Here is a 26,205-nt window from a genome sequence, read left to right on the forward strand (position 1 = left end):
GACATAGATAATTGTAAGTAGTAAGAATGTTCAGTAAAGTAAGACCTACAAACACATCACCATCATCAAAACACAATTTTGTCATTAATCCATCTGTGTCCTTTGTTTGATATGCACATAGACCAAGGTGAGCGACACAGGCTCTTAAGAGCCTCTAGTTTAATTGAATATCAGAATGTTGAAAAGAGGACAAAATTTGATGATAAAAAGTGTGATTGTAAGAATTTGGACAATCAAGTGTTAAAAACAGTTTTTAAGATTTAAAATTTAAGTGTTTTTATTGGAACTAGATGTGTAAGACAGTGGTTTCTCATCAAACAAAAAGAAATTATCATTTCTGGTATAATTGTTCTTTTTTTTATAGCTGGATTATTAATAGAAGTAAATTATCGTCTATAAATAGTTGATTATAATGCTTTAACAGATTGAATGAGGCAAGATGATCATATGTAAATGTCAGAGTAGATACTGTGTTTCTTGCGTATCATTCCCTGGGAATCGGCCAGACACAAAAATATACCATCAAGTTCAATGTGCTGGAGCTCAGTCTAGTTATCTATCTCCAATTCTTCCTTTGATGAAAATATATATAGAGGATAATACCTCAAGCTCAATGTGCTAGGACAGGTTGAGCTTGTTCAACAGATATCACTAGTTTTGAACCCTTCGAACACAAAATATTTTGTAGGTCCATCTGAAGGTCTTTCTCTTTTAGTTCTTTGCAGTTGGTCTTTTGAATATTAATTTCTGGTAATTTATCAAACAAAGAATATATAGTAGGTCTTCTACCTCAGAATTTCAAAGTTCTGGAAGGCACTGTGGTTTTGAGATTGTCTGTTTGTTTTCACTGATTTTTAAGGTAAGTTAGACATCTCCCCCAAACCAACCAACCATTTATTTGTATTTGTTCGAAACTGATTATGAGGATCAGTGGTTGTATTATTTTTTCATTGATCATAGTTTTAAGTCAGAACTCTGGACTTTTCAGTATATTTGTCAGGTCCCTTGGCTGATATTCAACAGATAACTTCTGTTGTATGATAAGAATTCTGTCTATAATGGTCTAGAAAAGGATAGACTGACATTGAAGACTTTTGTTAGTTCTTCTTCCCAAAAGACTATAAATAAATTGTTTGACAGGCTCAAATAGACAATTTGTCATTTCATAATGTTTCCAGAAAAATTTCAGGAATAATTTCCATGTTTTCAAAGTAAAGAAAACATTTATTTAATTGGTGAATCAATGTTAACCCCCAACTAAGACAGTAGTGTTTTCCTTTGCCTGATGTGTCATTAGAATTGAGCTTTCTCTACTTAGTCTATAACAAGCAAACACCATTTATTTCACTTTTCATTTTGATTGTTTCCCTGATGGGTAATTGTCTTAAGTTAAATATTCTGTATTGTTTTATTATGCAGTATGTTTATATATGTGTAAAATTGAATAGATTGACAATGAGACTTTCAGTCTAGAAGTCTATCAGCTACACTGCATGCTTTATAAATAAAGATTTTATTCAAAAACCTTCTTGTTGAAATGTCCTTCAATAAGAATGTATTTTGATTAAAATACTGTCATTCAATAGGAAATCTTGCCTAAAATTTTGAATAGATAAAGAACGGTTTGAGGGACTCTAGCTTGCTCTTACAATAAAAAAGAGTTTTAGATTCCCTGCAAATTAGATTTATTTCAGTTATTAAATATGCAGTGCTATTATATAAAAAGGTAGAGAAGCATAGGAGCTACTGGAATGTAACAAACATTGTACATGTAGGTTGATTGAATGACAGTTACAATGTATCTTTACTAAACACAACATTCCCTGTGTCTGATACTGTGGTCATGTGACAATTACTGTTTTCAGGAAGGTGAAGTGTTTAGTTAGAAGGTGTTACAAATGGTATAAGTAAGCTATATAAGATATGCAGTATTTATGAGGACAAAGTTTTTATGAAAGGGGGATAATGTGGACAGATATAACAAAATTCATGTTGATAATTTAGAAATCATTCTGTTTTCTTCACTTTATCAGTTCATATGTAATCTTTGCAAAAATGATATTTCAGTATCATTCTATTTAGGCGTGTTGGAAATAATAAAATATCTTAATGGGGAACAACATATTCAATGATAACTACTGCCATAACAATAGTCTTGCTCTAAACCACCACCAGTGAATGATTAAATCATAAAATGGAGTTATTTTGTATATACTAATGAAAGGTAACAACCCAACAATGACATTATAAAAGGCACAGACACATCTCCAAGTAAACAATCTACACAATCTACACAAAATATAAAAAATATAATAAAACAAACTATGACAATTATGAAGGAATTGACAAAGTATTAAACTAAATTAATTATCTTTAGAAGGAACTGATTTAAGAATATGTCAGAGCTGCATCGAATAGAAATTGACCTTATACAAGTGCTTATATACATATACATGTATAAGATTTAATTGATTTTGGAACATTCAAATACAATATAAAAGATGAATGCTGGTCTGTTTTGTATAGTCCTTGTGATAATTCAGTTTTCAAACAGTTACAGACTTTGTATATAGAATTTTTCCACCTGAAATAGGTTAACAGATGCATTGATATTTGATTTGAATATGGTCAATTTCTATCTAACATGGCTCATATGTAACAAAAGCATTGTTTCTGACATGTATTACAAACTACAAACAAAATTAAACGTTTTACATAGAAAGTGTGAAATATAAATCACTGGGTGGTTTCTTGACATTTTTATTAATCCTGTTTTAAACTCATGACATAAAATGAACTTTATTTAAATTTAGATAAACATTTTGTTTTTGAAGTGTTTCAGGACTTTAATCCACTTGAAAGAAAGTTTTTATAGTATTAAGACATGTATAGAAGATAAAGTATTGTCATCAGACCTTCTGTGTATCTGTCCCTTGTCAACAAATCTCATGTAAATATAGCCCATGTCAACTTTGTACAATAAATGACTTCTGTTCAAACGTTTTGTAAGAAGTTTTGTTTTCAGCATGTAATGAAGGGTTTTGCTGTCAGTGAGTCACAGTATAAAGAAGTACTTTTGTACTGTTAACTTACAGGTCACACTTTTAATCATTTGGTTTTAATCTTTCTTAGTTCAGAGGGCCATGTGAGCTTTTCTCATTCTTTTCTTCTGAAACTTCATGACCATATGAACTAGTCTTTACCTTATTCAACTTGGATGAATCTTAGTTTTAAAAATGGGTTTGATGATCTGGCTTGCCAACCAACATGGCCACCAAAGATAACAATAGATTATTTGGGTAAAACACAAGTATTGTCCATTTTCCTTTAAAAAGGAATCTGATGTACAGTAGTTGTCGTTTGTTTATGTAGTTTATACATGTTTCTCATTTCTCGTTTTTTTTGTATAGATTGGACCATTGGTTTTCCTGTTTGAATGGTTTACACTTGTAATTTTGGGGCCCTTTATAGCTTGTTGTTCGGTGTGAGCCAAAGCTCCGTGTTGAAGGCCGTACATTGACCTTTAATGCTTTACTTTTATAAATTGTTACTTGGATGGAGAGTTGTCTCATTATGGCACTCATACCACATCTTCCTAAATCTATAAGTCACAATGTTAAGGTCTACCTACGGTTCATTTTGACATGCAAGAAGAACACTTGTAGGAGTTGCCCTTAAATGACACTATTTTTGCAACTTTTGCAAAAAAGGCAGGTGAGCATTACATTTAGCTCCGATGGAGCCCTTTGTTTAATATGCTGACTAGATATTTCACAAATTTGGGTAAAAAATTGACTGTTAATGCGCTTTTTCGCTTTTGTTATTTCGTTTTTTGTTCATCTTTTTCATCTTTATCATTAACCTATTTATTTTTCCCCAACAATATCCTTCAGTATTTATCTCAGACAAAATTGAAAAACAATCAATAAGAAGTTATGGCCCTACAGACTTTTTATTGAGAAATAATAGAATAAAAATTGAATTTGGAAATGAAAGTGGTCAAAAATGAGAGTCTGAAGATGTTATAATTTTCCTAGTTTTTGATTCTCAGCCGAATGAACAGACAATGATAAATGATAAATAATATTTATAAAGATGATAGGAGATTGTGAAAACTTAGTTTGTATTTGTGACTTATTATTGTTTTATCTCTCAATAAGTTTGACACTCACAGGAGGTCCCAGTACTTAATGGGGAGGAGAAGTTAAGAAAGCAATTAGTTGCTATGTTTTGGGTAAAATATTTTGAAATACGTGAGAAAATATAAGTTTGATAGTAATACAATGTATCAGTGATTATCGATGATATAATATGAATAAAATGTTTCTTGAAAAGTCTTGAAAAGTCATTTCTTTCTGTTTAAGACAAAAACCACCTGTCTATAGTTAAAACCTTCATTACCATTGTTTTCCATAATTTTAACCATGGTTTTTATACGACCGCAAAAATTTAAATTTTTCGTCGTATATTGCTATCACGTTGGCGTCGTCGTCGTCGTCATCGTCCGAATACTTCTAGTTTTCGCACTCTAACTTTAGTAAAAGTGAATAGAAATCTATGAAATTTTAACACAAGGTTTATAACCACAAAAGGAAGGTTGGGATTGATTTTGGGAGTTTTGGTCCCAAAATTTTAGGAATAAGGGGCCAAAAAGTGCCCAAATAAGCATTTTCTTGGTTTTCGCACTATAACTTTAGTTTAAGTAAATAGAAATCTATGAAATTTTGACACAAGGTTTATGACCACAAAAGGAAGGTTGGGAATGATTTTGGGAGTTGAGGTCTGAACAGTTTAGGAATTAGGGGCCAAAAAGGGGCCCAAGTAAGCATTATTCTTGGTTTTCGCACCATAACTTTAGTATAAGTAAATAGAAATCTTTGAAATTTAAACACAAGGTTTATGACCATAAAAGGAAGGTTGGGTTTGATTTGGGGAGTTTTGGTCCCAACAGGTTTTTTAGGAATAAGGGGCCCAAAGGGTCCAAAATTGAACTTTGTTTGATTTCATCAAAAATTGAATAATTGGGGTTCTTTGATATGCCGGATCTAACTGTGTATGTAGATTCTTAATTTTTGGTCCCGTTTTCCAATTGGTCTACATTAAGGTCCAAAGGGTCCAAAATAAACTTAGTTTGATTTTAACAAAAATTGAATCCTTGGGGTTCTTTGATATGCTGAATCTAAAAATGTACTTAGATTTTTGATTATTGGCCCAGTTTTCAAGTTGGTCCAAATCGGGGTCCAAAATTAAACTTTGTTTGATTTCATAAAAAATTGAATAATTGGGGTTCTTTTGATATGCCAAATCTAACTGTGTATGTAGATTCTTAATTTTTAGTCCCGTTTTCAAATTGGTCTACATTAAATACCAAAGGGTCCAAAATTAAACTAAGTTTGATTTTAATAAAAATTGAATTCTTTGTCTTTTTTGATATGCTGAATTTAATCATGTACTTAGATTTTTGATTCTGGGCCCAGTTTTCAAGTTGGTTCAAATCAGGATCCAAAATTATTATATTAAGTATTGTGCAATAGCAAGAAATTTTCAATTGCACAGTATTCAGCAATAGCAAGAAATCTTCAATTGCACAGTATTGTGCAATAGCAAAAAATTTTCAATTGCACAGTATTGTGCAATAGCAAGAAATCTTCAATTGCACAGTATTGTGCAATAGCAAATATTTTCAATTGCACAGTATTGCGCAATAGCAAGAAATATCTAATTGCACAATATTGTGCAATAGCAAGAAATTTTCAATTGATTGGAGTTATCTTTCTTTGTCCAGAATAGTAGTTGAATCAACTTAAATCATTGTTTTATACAATGCACAATGTATATTCCCTTTTACTACCAACTGATAAATTAAAACACTCTTTACCATTCAGTGATAACAATTTAAGCACTTTCTGTTACATTTTAATATTTTATGATGTATTTAAATGAGCAGTTATTGTTGCAAACTCCATTAGAAATTTGAATTGAGATCAGTTTTGAAAAAAGGGAAAGGGGGATGTGAAAAAAAAAATGGTGGGGGGTGGGGGGGGGTAATTTTTCTCATTTCAGATTTCATAAATAAAAAGAAAATTTCTTCAAACATTTTTTTTGAGAGGATTAATATTCAACAGCATAGTGATTGCTCAAAGACAAAAAAAATATTTTAAGTTAATTAGACCACATTCATTCTGTGTCCAAAACCTATGCTGTGTCAACTATTTAATCACAATCCAAATTTGGAGCTGAATCCAGCTTGAATGTTGTGTCCATACTTGCCCCAACCGTTCAGGGTTCAACCTATGCGGTCGTATAAAGCTGCGCCCTGCGGAGAATCTGGTTTTTATGTTACATAATAGTGTGATCATGGTTATACTAGCTTAGACCATGGTTGAATCTTTACTAACTTGCACTTTCACTTATATGAATCCCCAAAATAATAAAGATAGCAAATCTCATGTTCAGCTGAAAGAGCTAATTGCTAAAAAAAACAACAAAGTATCAGAAAAAATGATATGTTTTACAGTATAATGATGAAGTTCTGACAGAGGCACTATAAACTAATAAAGAAAGTGAAGGATCAATCATTTATTAACAAAATTCAATAAATCTCGATGTACATGTATATGTCTTTTTCTTGTTCTACAAAAATCTTTTTGAGACAAACAAACCAATTAATCTGCCAATAGAAACTAAAGTGTACACAATAAATGTTGGACTGGTTCCTTCAGTGTTAATATTTTGAATACTTATTGATTTTCTCCCTTTAATAAAGAGCAGATAAGTACCAGTGATGGATTAAGTCTGGGTTACTGAAGTAGCTAATATTGCCATAAAATGGTCCCATAGGAAATATTTAAAAACAGCTAGCTTGTGGCTGACATGATAAAAGCTCTGAGATATATTACTACCAGTATATAGAAAAGATATGGTCAAGTGGTCTGAAATTATACTTTGTCCATCAGGATTACATCATAATGTCATAAGTTACCCCTGATTGCCTACAGATCAGCAATTCTGATATATAAATGAAATATATTTTAGATGTCTGCTTGAGAATTTTGAACAAAGATATAAAAAAGAAGATCTGGTATGATTGCCAATGAGACCAAATGACACAGAAATTGACAACTATAGGTCATCATACAGCCTTCAACAATGAGCAAAGTCCATACCACATAGTCATGTTCATTTTGTTTATGTTGTGGTATATTGTTGGGCAGCTGTCTAAAATAGCATATAAAAAAAACTTCATTTACTGAAACTCATTTGATTATATTGGTGTTTTACTGCATCATAAGCAATCCAACGCCATCAAAGCACTTCACAGAACTAATTTGTTGAAGTTTTTTTTTCTGCAAAAAGAATAAAAAGTTATTTAGTTTGGCCATGCTTTGACAGGAAGTGTGATTTATTGTGTAAAGCAATGACATTAGTAGTACAGATAGATGGGTTTTTGATGGAGATATCTGTCTGACCACTGATGACCAATTAGATTCGTTTGATTTACTAATAGATGTAAATATTTGTGAATTGACCAAAGTAGAAAAGTAATTTGGCGTGTCTACCAAGTAGATTTATTGCAAGACATTGTGCAGGATAAATGGACACCATTAAAAACTAAATATTTATACAGCTTTGGTTTTCAAGGTTCAGGTAATATATTTTATCCATAGATTTATAAGTGGTCAGTTAGAGGTAAATGACTGTTTGGATGATTTCTGCAGTTATTACCATTTCTTCATCAACTTTCCATATATTTAGTGCGCTGACACACCTTTTTGAATTCACATAATTTGAAGAGAACATAAATGCGTCTAATTATAAGTATGTCACTTTCACTCTCATTGATTATGCAACTATTAAATTTCTAGTTCAGGACTAATATAAGAAACTATTAAGTCATTATATCATTTTGTATAGGACTGCATCTATGCAAAAGTTTCACATCAAAATGAATTCACACTGAAGTGCATTATTTTTTGTCTTTTTTTATAATTTTGCGGTCGTATATTGGTATGACGTGTCGTCGTCGTCGTCCGAAGACACATTGGTTTTCGCACTATAACTTTAGTTTAAGTCAATAGAAATCTATGAAATTTACACACAAGGTTTGTGACCACAAAAGGAAGGTTGGGATTGATTTTGGGAGTTTTGGTCCCAACAGTTTAACTTGGAATAAAACACAATAAGTACATTGTTCATACACTTGTATCGAGGATTGGCTATTTTTAAAGTTAAATATCTATTGAGATAACGTAAATTACATTTCAGGAGTATTTTACACGTGCAGTTGAATTATTTTTAAAAATAATACTAATACATGTATCAATGAAAACAATGGCAATCTTATCCCTCAGAGCAATCTGCTCTTTGATTAAGTTTAAGTTCTTAGACCACATTCATTCTGTATCAGAAACCTATGTTGTGTCAACTATTTAATCACAATCCAAATTCAGAGCTGTATTGAGCTTGAATGTTGAGTCCATACTTGCCCCAACTGTTCAGGGTTCGAACTCTGAGGTCTATTAAGCTGCGCCCTGTGGAGAATCTGGTTTATATTTGATTTTATTTCTTAAATTTTAACATAAATCCATTGATATGAAACTTTTTGATGTTGTAAGTGGTTAATGACATAAGACATATGTTCAATAAGAACTAACATTCAATATATTTTATGAAAGTTTCAACACTTGTATAACAAAAACACTCTCATACATATGTAAAAAACAATAAACATTAAATTAACATTAAAACATCATTAGCTTTTATTATAAAACATAAACTAGTGCCATTATTTGAAGAATTTATCATTAAAGACTATTAAAACAATTCTTAACATAATTTTGAAATAAGATTACAATTACATTATCAGCTTTAAATAGATAGATACAATGAAATTTGTTCTTCAAAATATTGAATCAAGTTTAAGCAGATTTTGATGTTTTTAATGTTGTTAGACAGGATGTCAACTGTCATATCTTGATTTTTTTCTGTTATTCACTCAGGTCTCACCTGTCACAGTGGTGAGACATAACTATCCTATGCTATGTCATCTGTCACAGTGATGAGACATAACTATCCTATGCTATGTCACCTGTCACAGTGGTGAGACATAACTATCCTATGCTATGTCATCTGTCACAGTGATGAGACATAACTATCCTATGCTATGTCACCTGTCACAGTGGTGAGACATAACTATCCTATGCTATGTCACCTGTCACAGTGGTGAGACATAACTATTCTATGCTATGTCACCTGTCACAGTGGTGAGACATACCTATCCTATGCTATGTCACCTGTCACAGTGGTGAGACATACCTATCCTATGCTATGTCACCTGTCACAGTGGTGAGACATAACTATTCTATGCTATGTCATCTGTCACAGTGGTGAGACATAACTATCCTATGCTATGTCATCTGTCACAGTGGTGAGACATAACTATCCTATGCTATGTCATCTGTCACAGTGGTGAGACATAACTATCCTATGCTATGTCACCTGTCACAGTGGTGAGACATAACTATCCTATGCTATGTCACCTGTCACAGTGGTGAGACATAACTATCCTATGCTATGTTATTAAGATTGAGGTCTGTGGTTTAAGTTCTTTTACAGACACCAATTACTTTGAAAAACCCTGTCCCAGTGGTAAGAGGGAGGTTTGGCTAGAGGGAGGTTTGGTGGCTACAAACATGTTTAACCCCACCACATTCTTTGTGCTACTGCCCCAAATCAGGAGTCTGTAGTTCAGTGGTCAGTGGTCATTGTTTGTTGGTTGTTCTCCAGTGGTCAGTGGTCATTGTTTGTTGGTTGTTCTCCAGTGTTCAGTGGTCATTGTTTGTTGGTTGTTCTCCGTCTGTGTCATATTTCTGTTTTCCTAAAAAAAAAATGTGGATAGATTGCAATCATCCCTCATCTCATTATTTTTGTATCTATGGAATTTAATGAAACTTGTACAGAAGCTTCTTCATAATAAAGCACCTGACATAGTATTTTTGTTTTTGTTTTTGGAGGAATGTTAGTTTGTTCTAGATATCATTTGGATTGCCAATCAGTTTGTTTATAATACATGAATATATTACATACAAAGGACAATTGTTTGATAAATGAACTAAATCAACACCACTAAAAAAAAACTTTTGTTTTAAAAGTTTTAAATCTAGAATAAACATCTTAATGTAATTGCACTCAGTAACTTTTGTTGAATAATTCAGTATTTTTAACATGTTTTGTGCAAGCCATGTATTGACTAGCCTGTTCCATCAAATTTTGACAAACATTGCATCATATTTCATGTTGGTGTCTGTAAAATTCATTAATTAAAAAATAGCATGGATTTCATAGAAGCAGAGATAAACAATAATCGTTAATGCTACACAAGAATTTGTAATCAATAATTAGTTCTTTATCTTTTTACTGGGATCAAATGAGTGTTTTATCTCATGGAATTTTTCAGGATGATGTAAATATTAACAATGAATAAATCAGTACAATTGATTGCTGTGGGTTTAAGTTGGTTATTGTTTTAACACCTTGAGGTGCATTCGTAATTGCATACTTCCCAAGTTTTGAGAATGTCCTATTTTGTTGTTTAAAGCTTTGAAATAGAGTAGCAAAACAAAAAAATATATATAGCTGATCTGAATTACATTTTTGTGATCTTAAGAACTTAGCGTATCAAAGGTTAATTTAGCAGTTAATTAGATGGTGAAATGAAGAGTTGCATTAAAGGTGTTCATCAGCTGCTGTGAATAATATCTTTAAAGTTTTCATTAACAAAATGCCTCATTGGATGTTGATGGTTTCTAGAAGACTCTTTCTGCCGAATCTTAGACTAATTGGTAAACACCCTGTACTCACTTATTGCACCTGAAAATATATAACCTATCAAGGACAATGGTGTTTGTTGTCAATCTTTACCAATATCATCTGTGAAACCGTTATTCCATTGGGGTCAATTAACTAGTGATGGCCTCCATAAAATTTACGAAGGGATGATTTCAGCTTCACCACTTGGAACTCTTGGTTTAATTAATAGCTTCCTTGTCTACCTGTGACTTTATTATCTGCAGAGACTTGATGTTGTATTCCTGTATGTTCAGTATTTGTTTGCCTATTGAAGGTTATGTCCATCCAGTTTTCTGTTCATGTCATTTCCAAACACTCATCAAAGATACCAAGCGATGACAGGGCAGTTGAATTCTAGTGTTCTGTCCATGAGAACGATTCAGCCCTTCTTATAAATGTATGGTACACAAGTCTACGGAATAGAAATACATTAAAGGGACAAATGGAATAGATCTTTGTCCGTTGAAAGTGCTTACAGTGCACATATTGAATTAACCAAATTCTGCTTAATTTGTTTCATGTATTGGGTCATTAATAATAAAATTCGTAAATCAAAATTATTACAAAGGTTATTAGTCACAATACAATTAAACCCTATAATTTAATGTAACAATTATCATAGTTATCCATTAAATTCATTTAAACTAATTGCTTTTTTATTGTAAATTGTAATAAAATAAGAAAATTATTTGTATTTCCATTCAGTCAAATTGATTCATACATTTTAAAGCTGTTTTTTCCCAGCATTTTACAACCAACCCAAATTACTTATTTGTTTTCGTCGTAAAAGTCCAATTAGAGGAAATATGAGTTCAGGCTTAAATATGCTATTGTGTTTGCTGTCCTTTGTGGCTTGTTGCTTACAAATCTCTGTTTTTAGACTTCAACTAGAGTAAAATATAAAAATATTGCAGTTTCCCATCTTGTATTCTTAAAAAGTTGGACAAGAAATGCTAAGGGCTAAAATAAAACAAACAAAAAAACTAACCACCAAGCAATTTGAATATAAATGTAAAACAAGGATAAATATATATAGTGGAATTTATTTCTGCTGACAAGGAAGAATAAAACAGATTTAGAAAAACCATTATTTTACAATGAATTTACAAATGAAATCATAATTTGAGTTTGCAGTAATGATTGTACATGATTATTTTTATAAACATAGTTTGAATTTTTTTAAAGTAATTTTGTGAACAGATATTTGTATAAATACCACATCAAACCTAACTTTTATAAAAATAAAAAAATAGTTGTTCCTTGTTGCCAACACTCCATTAATTTCCTGAAAACTATCAATTCATCATGATATTTATTTATGTAATATAGAATTTTATTTGTCATGTTAAACATTCTATCATGCTTCATTTGGCTTTTCGAAAAACTGAAGAAAAGATTTTCTGACAATTTCTTAGTTGGTCTAATGAAGCGTTATGATAACATTCAGCACAATGTATAAATGTAAAACATGAATTAATGGAAGGTGTATTTTAATCCATTTATTGAAAAGATCAACTTGAACTTAAAAGGAGATACAACAGCAACCTAACAACATATCCATATTAAATTAGGTCCTTACAAAACATACACCATAGAAGTTGTAGCCTTTTAAAATTATACTATCCTTCTGGACTGATTGTGTGTTACCTAGAGATAAATCCTTCAGATGCTTATTGAAGAAGAAAGTATACTACACCAGAGATTTATTTTCTGTACAGTTGTTCAGGTCACTTGACTTAATTTATTAGCCAATAGGTATTGACCAATCACCTGCTCGTTTTATGTGATAAAACAAAACCATAGATATGAAAGATAATCAAGGAAACTAAATTCTTTTTAACTTTTTAGTAGATTAAAAATATCTGTAGGTGCTTTAACTAGGGCTTTGAAAATACAAGTGTCATTACTTAACTAAGCTGCTCTTCAAAAATATGTATTTTATCCAAGTTTTTACCGGGAGAATAAAAAAGTTTATGTATGCTTGGAATATGAAATAAGATAAAGTTTATTTCTTTTCCTTGAATAAAAGAAAAAATAAGCAAAGAGAATTTATTACTCCCAGAGTACTTGTTTAATTGCAGTTATGGAATTAGAAAATTGAATCCATGTTTCATAAGAACAGAGAAAAAGTATAATTGTTTGCACCAACAGAATAAGATTACATCAAACATATTCAAGAATAAAAATAGAGATAAAATTAAAGAAATTTTCATATTTAATAGGCCCTGTGATTGTAATAGAGTTTTTGAAACCAATTGACTGCTGATCTCTAAATGGGGCAAATAAAATGAATGCTGGTATACAATCTGTTAGGAACCTCTTGTGGTTTCTTTTGAAATATTCATGTAAAAACTATATGGTGGAGGTTTCTGCTGTGGCAAGTACTGGGTACAATGAATATTCATTTAAAATCTATTAAGGCAAGTGTGGTGTTTTTCTACCATGCAAGGTTATGAAATCTATAGAACGTGTGTGAGTACTTTTGCAACAAGTAAAAATATATATACATGCCAGGCCTTAAATGGTTGTATTATATACATTTGTATTTAAAGAATAAAATAACATACATAAATAGTTTTGAAATCCTAATAATAGTCAGTTGAAATCTATCCGTTTTAGATCTTAATCAGAAAGCCGATTTAAGTTTTTTGTGTTTGACATTGTTTTGACTGTTAAATATCATAATTTTTAATCAATTTCTGATACAATTTTTCTCTCAAATATCAAAATTATCTGTCCATCAGAGGTTAAATAAATTTGGACGTGTGCAATTAAAAATGGTTTAAAAAACATAAGTCGGGTGGGAGAATTTTGGTAATTAATCTTCATGTTATTAAAATGTCTTGATTTGAGATTGGCTTTGAGTCGGAAACATTTCAGAACATACTTATGATATCCCATCTCGATGGTTCATGACCATGGACGAGTCAAGATTAAATCTAAATTCTTCAGCCAAATGAAGATTCGATTCCATAGACCTCGTACCTGAACAAAGATTTGATTAGAACGATTGGAATTAATTTGTGTTTGATGTGTGGTATTTACATGAAAAATGATCTAATTCAGAGGTAATTTGATTTCGTTACCTGCTACCTGGCAGGTGTCTTTGATGTCTGTTAATTAAAGGTGAGTTGGACATTACAAGCTATCATGATAGGCCATTCATTGTGTAATAATGATTTCTCTGGAAGAAATTGATGAAATAGGAAGAATATATTTTTGGTAGATTAAACTCTAAGTATAGGTTAAGTTTTTGTTGTCAAAAGTATCTGATTATTGGTAATATATGTAGGTATATTGTATATCAGTTTAATTGCTCCTCAGATGTTGGTCAGTTGACCTTTAAGTACTAATGATATAACCAGGGTCCCCATTTTTCACAACCATTGTATCAAAGATTCAATATAACTTGGATGTACTCTTACATCTAATGGTTGTGACTTTTTTTTCTCAATTTTTCTCCATTCAAAACATTTTTTATGTGTAACCATTTTACATGTTTTAACTCTATATAATAATATAATGACCTCTTATCAGATGACCTTATTCTCTCCTTCTTTAATAACAACGATATTCATAATTAGGTGCTAATGGTAGTTAATATGCTAAGAGCAAGGGTGGTGGGTAGGGCCTTTCATATTATAAAAAAAACTAATTTGTTGAAATTTCAATAAGAAACCGTTCCCTCTAATTACAATAAAGATTTACGGTAAAACTCATTCATGAGAGATAATTTTGAAACGATTTACTTGGTTTTTAACATAACAGTAAATGAATGGACCTCAATGACAAAACAAAATTACCAGTCAGCATTGTATATTATTTTGTTCTTATGTAAATGTTTAAAAAATAGCAAGACTGAGGCACTTTCACTAAAAAAATGCTCCTATGAGGCTCTATCACAATAGAAATGCTCCAATCAGGCTCTTTAACAATAGAAATTCTCCCATGATGCTCTATCACAATAGAAATTCTCCCATGAGGCTCTATCACAACATTAATACTCTCGTGATGTTCTATAACAAAAGAATTGCACCCATGAGGCTTTATCACAATGGGTATGCTCCAATGAGGCTCTATTACAAAAGAAATGCTCCAATAAGACTATCACAATAGAAATGTTCCCATGAGGCTCTATCACAAAAGAAAAGTTCCCATAATGCTCTATCACAATAGAAATGCTCCCATGAGGCTCTATCACAAAAGAAATGTTCCCATGAGGCTCTATCACATAAGAAAGGCTCCCATAAGGCTCTATCACAAAAGAAATGCTTACATGAGGCTCTACCGCAATAGAAATGTTTTATCTTGTGTACATTTCTGAAAGCTAATCAACAACTTATGCTGGCTTTAACGGTATGGAAGATGCAAGTTATTAGAAACAGAGATTAAAATTTGCTGTACATGTATGAAAATTTCATTGTTTTGCAATTGCAATATGAAAAATGATAAAAAATCTACTGTACTTGATAGCAAAAACAATTGTTTTAATAGCAACCTAAAACACAGATTCTTTTGTATTTCTTGGGATAACACTTCTTTCTAGACCCCTGAAATTGAAATGAAAATTAATTTTTAGCTATTGTACTATTTACTTAATAACATTTTGTGGTGCACAGTCATCAGTATCAATAATAGATATGAAAGTATGATAAATTTGATGAGGCTGTAAATCATACTGGTGATTTATTTCACTTGTCCCATGAGTTACTGTAGCTGATTATTGATTACATCATTAGATCATTTACATTAATTTAGTGTCACAGTATAGGGTACATTCATATAAATCTTAATTTGGGATCAGTTTTATAATACTAATGTCATTCAAACTAGAATGTCCATAGAAAGTTGTGGAGAGTATAATGTTTTTGTGTGATAGTATATCCATCTATCAGCAGTGGCTATGGTTTTTTTTGGGGGGGATATGAAAATACCAGCACTTCTGTCCTTGTCTTGTAAGCGCTCTAACAGATACAATTGTTGCCAGATTTTTGTTAAACTTATACTATAGGTTGATATCAACGATATCTTGGACAAGTTATTTAATGGTGGAGGATCAACTTTTTTAAAAGAGTTATGCCCCTTAGAAATATAAAATATGTGCAATGCGGGGGACATTGGAACTCTGTTCTTTTAATTGTTAACCTAATTTGCTGGCTATCTGTCTTTTATGTGTTTACACCACTTCTCTTTTATATGCTTATCTCAGTCTTGTGTTTAATACTCTATTATATCCATTTATCTGCCTGTTATCCAAACAACCATCACAATAACAACAATCTGATGTGTTCTTCAAACCTATCATTTACATATGAACTTAATTTCTTTAGAAGAAAGTATTTTGATTGTTATTTTTTATAAGATAGCACAAAGGTGTCAATTTTATATTAAGTTTTTACTTTTAAGAGTCTTTTTGGTAATAGTTTTTTTACTCCTGAAAAAAGTTTTTTTGTTTGTTTTTACTTGTTAATAAATATTTCTGAAGTCATGGAATTTGTACAGATTATTATGAATAATTAACTTTTATCCCTGTGCTCTATTTAATGTCAGTTGTGTTTCTGTAATAATTAACTACCCTAGAGTCAATTGATAAATATGACATCATGCTATAGTATCCTACAACCAATTTGCATTTTTGTGCACACAATTATCATCGCTTGAATATTTTTTACTAAATGTTATAGTAAGGCACAAATTGCTATTTTATATGAAAAATGTATTGTCCATTAAATTGGATTTATTTTATTGCAATATGCAATTTAATTTTTGAGCATTTAAAATTTGACCTGAATGAGACTGAATCATATTTTTTTTGTTTTTTTGTTTGTTTTTTTTTAATCTTAAAATTTGCATTATTCTGCTGGTCTGTTATTTTTATTTCCTTTCTCCCTTCCTCAATATCTCTTGAAAAAAAGAAATGCTATGCTATCAAAATATAATGTCTTTTCAGTATTGGGTCTGTTGGGTTACATGTTTAATTGTTGAGCAGTGAAAGGGATGACACTATTTTGAAGATATAATGAACTTTTATTTATTTCCACCTGTAGTGTATGTAGAACAACAGATATTTAAGACTAATGGTTCACTAAGTAGGAATATAATTAACATCTATATATTGTGTAACATTGTTACAACCTACTAGACTAGTAGGAATGGCAGGCACAGACAATTGATAGACATTAACAAATGGATTCCCTTTGTAAAATTCAAGTGCCAGGTTTTTTGTGTACTTTTCACTTTAATGAAGATTCTTCACAAGTTTTGTATGTTTTAAAAAAAAGTTTTTTAATTGTTTATTTATTCAGCCTAGATAATTTATGAAGCACTTGATCAAATTTGAAATATCTAGGGTTTATTTCAATTAGATATATTTCTCTATTTTTTTTTAAATATCTTATGTATTCGGCTCTCTTTTTATTAGTGTTCAGTTTAATGTCCTATCTGATTGGTTATTACAAATAGTTGACTATTTATTTTAAGGAGCATCCAAAGAATAACTTGTTAAGTTCATTTTCATAAAGATTTGACCAAAATTATCAAATTTTATAATTTTTAACATACTAAATGAACAATCAAATTTGTCTGAAAATCAAAAATGCAGTAGGTCGCTATTATGGGACCGTCAGCATTTCATACATATTTGTAGCCAATCAAATGAAACTAACTCTTTTGTCAGTTCCTTTGTCCCATTTAATTAGTAAAAGAGAAAGCCATCATTCATTTATTTACTTGAATCAAAAAAATATCTTCTAAAGAGATATAAAACAATATACATGTATCAACTCATAAAACTGTAATGTTGTATTTATTCAATATCAGTACTTGATTTCAATGTTGACATTCTTATCTTTTAAATGAGTAGGCCATATGATAAACACATGCACACTATCTCCCCTTATGGTCAATGTTAAAGGTTGCATCAATACTGGTTCAAATAAGTTGAATTATTGACTTGCAAGTTAACAATACACCAGTGATGTTTTGTAACTTGATTTTGACAAAATTAACTGTTTTTAGCAATATAGTTATTTCTTTATTCAGCTTTTATAAATATTTTTTTTATGTTTTTTGTCAAGATGGCTTTTACTTTTATGTGTTGTTGGACTGCTGTCATTTTGTCCAACATATCTTCTTTTGTTTATTTTGATATAAGATTTCAATGTGTTAATATTCACTGTGATTAAATACTAGTTACAATAATGAAATCAAATCATTTTGGCTCTTTAGCATATGTGGTTATAAATATACTTGTAGATTTTAGCAAAATTTTGGAGTTAAATAATCAGATATCAAATTCCTATTCCATTGTGTAACATGTATATTGATAAGGAGCTTATAATGTAACAGATTAGGTGGAATTATGCCTAGCTCTGCCAAATAGTCGCCCACAAGGAAATGTTGAAACAGAAAGCGTAAGGGAGGTATTCTGTGTTTTAAGAATGATATGTTTTGACATTGTCTTGATATAATTACTCGATTGTTGTATTTTTGGCAGGTTGTTGTTACATTTAGTGCAAACTTATTACACAATGTAACGTTTCACCTGCTTTGGGGGTTTGTTATTTTGATAAAAGCAAAAGAGGGATTGTGCAACAGACATGTTTATTTTAATGTTAAAAGCAGGTTTTTTAATCTTCAACTTGGCACAGATATAAACCAAGTTTAATGATTTTTTATTCACCCTGTAATGAGAAGCTATTTACATATATTACATTCAAATGAACTCTAAGTCTGTACACTTTATAGACAATCATCAATTAAAGGCTTTATTCCATATAAGGAATGAAAAGAAAACTAACCTTCTTTGTATGTTAGGTTGACACAAGCTATCCAATGATTGGACATTCTAGTCATCACATGATTGGTACATTGTCTGTGTATCATGTCATATTGAGTAGCAAGTGTAAGGGACATATTTCACCAAAAAACTTCCAAGAAAAATACATGAATATTTCATTATAACTTATGATTAGTTCTTATTTGGTTATTTTACTTTTTTGATGACCATTTCATACTTCATTTAGAAATTTATTGTTTATAAACTTATTTTGACTAACATATACAAAAAAAACATTGTGCTCACTGACACCTTCCACCTTAACATAATAAACATAGTCATGAATGTTTAGGGAAAATCTGGTAATAAGTATATAATCTGTCTCAACCTAACCATTTTCCACTTTTACAGATACATGAAGACAATTATACAGTAGACAAGACAGACAGGAAGGAACACACAGGGAACACTAAGAGCTACCATGAGGTAAGTTATACAGTAGACAAGACAGACAGGAAGGAACACATAGGGAACACTAAGATATCATGAGGTAAGTTATACAGTAGACAAGACAGACAGTAAGGAACACAAAGAGAACACTAAGAGCTACCATGAGGTAAGTTATACAGAAGACAAGACAGACAGTAAGGAACACACAGGGAACACTAAGAGCTATCATGGGGTAAGTTATACATTAGACAAAACAGACAGGAAGGAACACATTGGGAACACTAAGAGTTATCATGAGGTATTAGTTATACAGTAGACAAGACAGACAGGAAGGAACATATAGGGAACAGTAAGAGCTATCATGAGGTTAGTTTACCCTTCTGTCTATTTTCTATAAAACTTGTAAGGTGTGCAGGTTTGTCTTGCAGAGTACATCTGATCTAGACCTCACTCTCATGGTTCATTGGTCAATGTTAAGTTTTAATGATGAGGTCTGTATTTCATTTACTACATGTATAAGCAAAATATAATTATATTTGGAGGGGATTATACCAATGAATAATGTCTGTTGGAGTTAGAGTGCACTCTTGTCCTGTTTTTATTAGCCACTGATTTAAAAAATAAAATAACTGAGTGGATACATTATAAGTGTGATAGGATGAAAGGGATGTCAAGTGCTTCAATTCTTTAATTATTTTGATACTTTTTTCCAACAGAAAAACAAAAATCTTTAAACTTGACTCTTTTTTCTTTGGTGCATCCAAGAGAAAATGTTACAGTGAATTAAGTTGTTATAAATGTTAAAGAAACAGTAATTAAGATGTCAGATGATATTTCATATAAAAAATGATACCATTTTCCTGAAGGTTTTCACCATAAAATTACAGGGCTGATTACTTTGAACTGCTGTATTTTAGTCAACTGTGGAATACAAAAGCATCATAGTAGGTATTTACATGAAAGAAATGTATAATTTATAGGATTAACTCAAACAAAGCATTGTTGATGTTGGAATAGTGCCTGGTTGTAACATTGTGATACAAACTCATTTCCATGGCTTCATAGTTAAATATTATGATAATTACAATTATTAAAACATTAGATGCATTATCTATTGATTTCATCTCTTCTTACATCATCTATCAATGAGTCAGATACCGAATGACAGGTCAATAAAATATATCAATGAGTCAGATACCCAATGACACATCAATAACACCTATCAATGTGTCAGATACCCAATGACACATCAATAACACCTATCAATGTGTCAGATACCCAATGACACATCAATAACACCTATCAATGAGTCAGATACCGAATGACAGGTCAATAAAATCTATCAATGAGTCAGATACTGAATGACATGTCAATAATATATATCAATGAGTCAGATACCCAATGACACATCAATAACACCTATCAATGAGTCAGATACTGAATGACATGTCAATAATATATATCAATGAGTCAGATACCCAATGACACATCAATAACATTTATCAATGAGTCAGTTATCCAATGACACATCAATAACACCTATCAATGTGTCAGATACCCAATGACATATCAATAACATCTATCAATGAGTCAGATGCCCAATGACACATCAATAACACCTATCAATGTGTCAGATACCCAATGACACATCAATAACACCTATCAATGTGTCAGATACCCAATGACACATATCAATGTGTCAGATACCCAATGACACATCAATAACACCTATCAATGTGTCAGATACCCAATGACACATCAATAACACCTAGCAATGTGTCAGATACCCAATGACACACCAATAACACCTATCAATGTGTCAGTTATCCAATCACATGTCAATAATATCTATGACTGAGTCAGATACCCAATCACATGTCAATAACATCTATGACTGAGTCAGATAACCAATCAAATGTCAATAACATCTATGACTGAGTCAGATAACCAATCAAATGTCAATAACATCTATGACTGAGTCAGATACCCAATGATATGTCATGTCAATAACCTATATCCATGAGTCGGCTACCCAATAATATGTCAATTAAATATATCACTGAGTCAGATAGCCAATGGCATGTCAATTAAATATATCACCGCGTCAGATAGCCAATGGCATGTCAATAATATATATCACTGAGTCAGATAGCCAATGACATGTCAATAATATATATCAATGAGTCAGATAGCCAATGGCATGTCAATAATATATATCACTGAGTCAGATAGCCAATGGTATGTTAATAATATATATCAATGAGTCAGATAGCCAATGGTATGTCAATAATATATATCAATGAGTCAGATAGCCAATGGTATGTCAATAATATATATCACTGCGTCAGATAGCCAATGGCATGTCAATTAAATATATCACTGAGTCAGATAGCCAATGGCATGTCAATAATATATATCAGTGAGTCAGATAGCCAATGGTATGTTAATAATATATATCAATGAGTCAGATAGCCAATGGTATGTCAATAATATATATCAATGAGTCAGATAGCCAATGGTATGTCAATAATATATATCACCGCGTCAGATAGCCAATGGCATGTCAATTAAATATATCACTGAGTCAGATAGCCAATGGCATGTCAATAATATATATCACTGAGTCAGATAGCCAATGGTATGTTAATAATATATATCAATGAGTCAGATAGCCAATGGTATGTCAATAATATATATCAATGTGTCAGATACCCAATGACACATATCAATAACACATATCAATGTGTCAGATACCCAATGACACATCAATAACACCTATCAATGTGTCAGATACCCAATGACACATCAATAACACCTAGCAATGTGTCAGATACCCAATGACATGTCAATAATACCTATCAATGTGTCAGATACCCAATGACACATCAATAACACCTAGCAATGTGTCAGATACCCAATGACACATCAATAACACCTATCAATGTGTCAGATACCCAATGACACATCAATAACACCTAGCAATGTGTCAGATACCCAATGACACACCAATAACACCTATCAATGTGTCAGTTATCCAATCACATGTCAATAATATCTATGACTGAGTCAGATACCCAATCACATGTCAATAACATCTATGACTGAGTCAGATAACCAATCAAATGTCAATAACATCTATGACTGAGTCAGATAACCAATCAAATGTCAATAACATCTATGACTGAGTCAGATACCCAATGATATGTCATGTCAATAACCTATATCCATGAGTCGGCTACCCAATAATATGTCAATTAAATATATCACTGAGTCAGATAGCCAATGGCATGTCAATTAAATATATCACCGCGTCAGATAGCCAATGGCATGTCAATAATATATATCAATGAGTCAGATAGCCAATGGTATGTCAATTAAATATATCATTGAGTCAGATAGCCAATGGTATGTCAATTAAATATATCACCGCGTCAGATAGCCAATGGCATGTCAATAATATATATCAATGAGTCAGATAGCCAATGGCATGTCAATTAAATATATCACTGAGTCAGATAGCCAATGGCATGTCAATAATATATATCACTGAGTCAGATAGCCAATGGTATGTTAATAATATATATCAATGAGTCAGATAGCCAATGGTATGTCAATAATATATATCAATGAGTCAGATAGCCAATGGTATGTCAATAATATATATCACTGCGTCAGATAGCCAATGGCATGTCAATTAAATATATCACTGAGTCAGATAGCCAATGGCATGTCAATAATATATATCAGTGAGTCAGATAGCCAATGGTATGTTAATAATATATATCAATGAGTCAGATAGCCAATGGTATGTCAATAATATATATCAATGAGTCAGATAGCCAATGGTATGTCAATAATATATATCACCGCGTCAGATAGCCAATGGCATGTCAATTAAATATATCACTGAGTCAGATAGCCAATGGCATGTCAATAATATATATCACTGAGTCAGATAGCCAATGGTATGTTAATAATATATATCAATGAGTCAGATAGCCAATGGTATGTCAATAATATATATCAATGAGTCAGATAGCCAATGGTATGTCAATTAAATCCATTGATTAGTCAGATAGCCAATGACATGCCAATAAAATTTGGAAATTAGTATGGAGTTCATTATCACTGAACTATAGTATATATAGGGGCCAGTTGAAGGACGCCTCCGGGTGCAGGAATTTCTCGCTACATTGAAGACCTGTTGGTGACCTTCTGCTGTTGTTTTTTTCTATGGTCGGGTTGTTGTCTCTTTGGCACATTCCCCATTTCCATTCTCAATTTTATTTAACTTTTTTTTATCAACATAGTTCAGTTTATCTTTGAGTAGGACTATTTATTGAAATGTATTTTGTTGTGTATAATCTTTTAATCAGATTTATAATTTTAATAGTCTGCATAAGACTTGTCAGTCCCACCTAATAAAGGTTCTCTTTGCACTTGAAATTAGCAAACTGAGTGAAAACATTGTGATGGTCTTTTTCATTCATTCAAGATATGGTTAAATCTGTTAAACAAAATAAAAAACAACTTGGTGTCATCAATTAATTAGAAACAATTTTCTATTCATGTTTGAAATAACATTTAATTGGGTTTCCCCTGTTCCCCTTACATTCAAAGGGAGACAGATTTAACAAGTTCAATAACTTTTTCATTGACAACTATAATATTTGGCGCTGAATTTCCACAGAAAATGATAAAAACAGGAAAATATCCTGAACTCTATGGTTTAATTATTGCATATAATTGCATCAAAAAGTATGAAGCCGTCAGATACACATGGTATTATCATTACTGTATTTAATTATAGAATCAAATCAATTAAAGCTTTTTATTGAAGAATTTATTGGCATGTTGTTAGAATATGAAAGTCTTCTAATCTGGGAAGAATTACAAAAATCCATAATGATCCTGCAGCCACCCAGTGACAAAATTACACCACAAAGAAGATGACCGATAATTTTGTTTGTGTTTTATTTGATTTACAGAGAAAGGTTATAGGAAATGTTTGTGGATAGAAAACTCCCTTTGAGATAACTTTATCAAAAGTACATGTACTTTCTGTTTTGATTTTTTTCCCATAATACACCATGTATTTATTGGCTGCTATTATTGACATTGATGATATTCAACCAACAGATGTAGTAATATAAGCTTGCTTCCTCTATCACCAAGTACATTTGACTGGTTGCCAAATGAGGTAGTTGATTGATTGGTGTTTAACACACCTTTCACCACTATTGGCTCATGATACAGACTAGTTGGACCATTTAGACCACTTGGCTGTGAATTTAAATCAATGGCCTTAGACTGGTTGATTGTTAGGGATTAAATACAGTCAGTAAGGTTTCAGTGCTAGAGTACATTAGGCAGGCTGAAGAAACATCTATGAAGACTATTGATAAAACTGACAGAAAAATTCCAGTCCATGAAATGAAATTAAATTTATGATTAAATCATAGAAATATTGTTCATTAAGAACCTGTAGGTCAGTGAAGGTCAGACAATTTATCAAATATTCAAGAGCTAGACCTATTTCATTAATTTGTTTGTTTGAATTTATTTATTACAGCTATTGTTTGTATTGATGTCTTTTATTTGATTAAAGGCCAGTAAGGTTATGTCTGGTGTACATACATTGTAGCCTTTGTAACAGTCATTAAACATTTACTGCTTGGACTTCAGAACTCATTGTGACAGGACCACTTTCATTTTACCATATTCAACCTTGAAATTGCCTTTGTGAACAGAAATTCTAAAGAGGAAAAATTTACATTGAAATAATTAAAAGACAGAAGCTTAGTTTTATGGTTGAATTAGGGAATAACTTGTTAATAGGGTTTTATTTATTTAACTGTGTCTGCTAAATCACTGATAACAACACATGCCTCTGGAACAACCTTCATCAAGCTCTGACTCACAACTTAAGATTAGAAAGTTTATAACCATAAAACACTTGGGAAATTAAAAACCCTGAAAGATCTAAAAAGAACAGCCAATACTATTAAAGGTCCCATTTTTTGCCCATAGGAATATGCAACAATCATATATATCTAAAAAGGTAAATTCTTCCAAATCTGTTCTCATTCAATATGGAATTGTTTTCAAGGTCAGGTTTTATTGTCAATATAAATCTTGTTTCATTTTTCATAGAGTTTCATCCAGATCTTTTCTGCCGCGATTTATGAACTCTGACTCTGATTTGAGAGATGTTGTTGTGGAGGTAGCATTCATATTGTCAATAGAGCTTTTAGATAGAATCTGGTCAGCAATCTTCATACCTACAAATCTGAAGGTCATGATCATAGTTAGGAGACAAATATCACTTATGCATGCTGATTTAAATTATATCTTGTTTATTGCAAGGTCAAGTTTGTTTCTCAAGTAGATCCATTCAGACTTCAAAACATACACTGACTTTCTGAACTTCTATAATTACATGTACTAATAAATAGAAAATGATTGAGTCAGATCTATTCCACAGCCCAATCAGAAACACATTCAGTAAATTATAGAAGTCCAATTTAAAACCATAATCGGGTCATAACTTGGACATTAACTCCCAGTTAATGCATTCTCAATCAAGTTATCAGATGATAATGAGGGGTTTTATGGAGAAAGAAGACACAATTTTAACATTAGTTAGAAGGGATTAATACCAAATAATTAAACATTTATGATAGAATTTATGTTTAGAATCTTGAGGTGATTATAGATTAGAAAACCTGATTTATTATGATATTTATCAGAAAAATTATAAACATCACTGAGTCAACCGAATCAACTGGTAAAACATCAATACAATATAATATATAAAGTGGACACCTCACAAGTATGCAGGATTGTTCAAGTTTATTCCATACCTACTTTCTTTTTCTATTTGTAAGTCCCTCTTATTATACTTTGTGGCATGTTATTTTTTACTTTCCACTTTTGTACTTAAATTTTCTGTATTATTTTAAACATGACTATTTCATCAAATCACTGCAACAATCCTTAACATGTTATTAATGCTTTATTATTATTGGTTTCACAATGCTTATATACCGTCCCTACTTTTGATTGGTTCTCTGCTTAACTATTGACTCTGCCAAAAAGGAAGGTAATCACTTAGCCAATAATGAATTCAT

At 31.4% G+C, this 26,205-nt stretch overlaps 1 protein-coding gene across 1 annotated transcript in view; it reads left to right on the forward strand.

Annotated features, from left to right (window-relative positions):
- Positions 1–26,205, forward strand: part of LOC139517882 (uncharacterized) — a 108,517-nt gene that overhangs the window by 52,821 nt on the left and 29,491 nt on the right. Inside the window, exon 5 of the mRNA XM_071309369.1 lies at positions 19,037–19,111. Within this exon, the coding sequence (XP_071165470.1) occupies positions 19,037–19,111 (75 nt within the window). The remainder of the gene's footprint in view (positions 1–19,036; positions 19,112–26,205) is intronic.

Source organism: Mytilus edulis, chromosome 3 (genome assembly GCF_963676685.1).
Source record: "Mytilus edulis chromosome 3, xbMytEdul2.2, whole genome shotgun sequence".
Classification (NCBI taxonomy): Eukaryota; Metazoa; Mollusca; class Bivalvia; order Mytilida; family Mytilidae; genus Mytilus; species Mytilus edulis.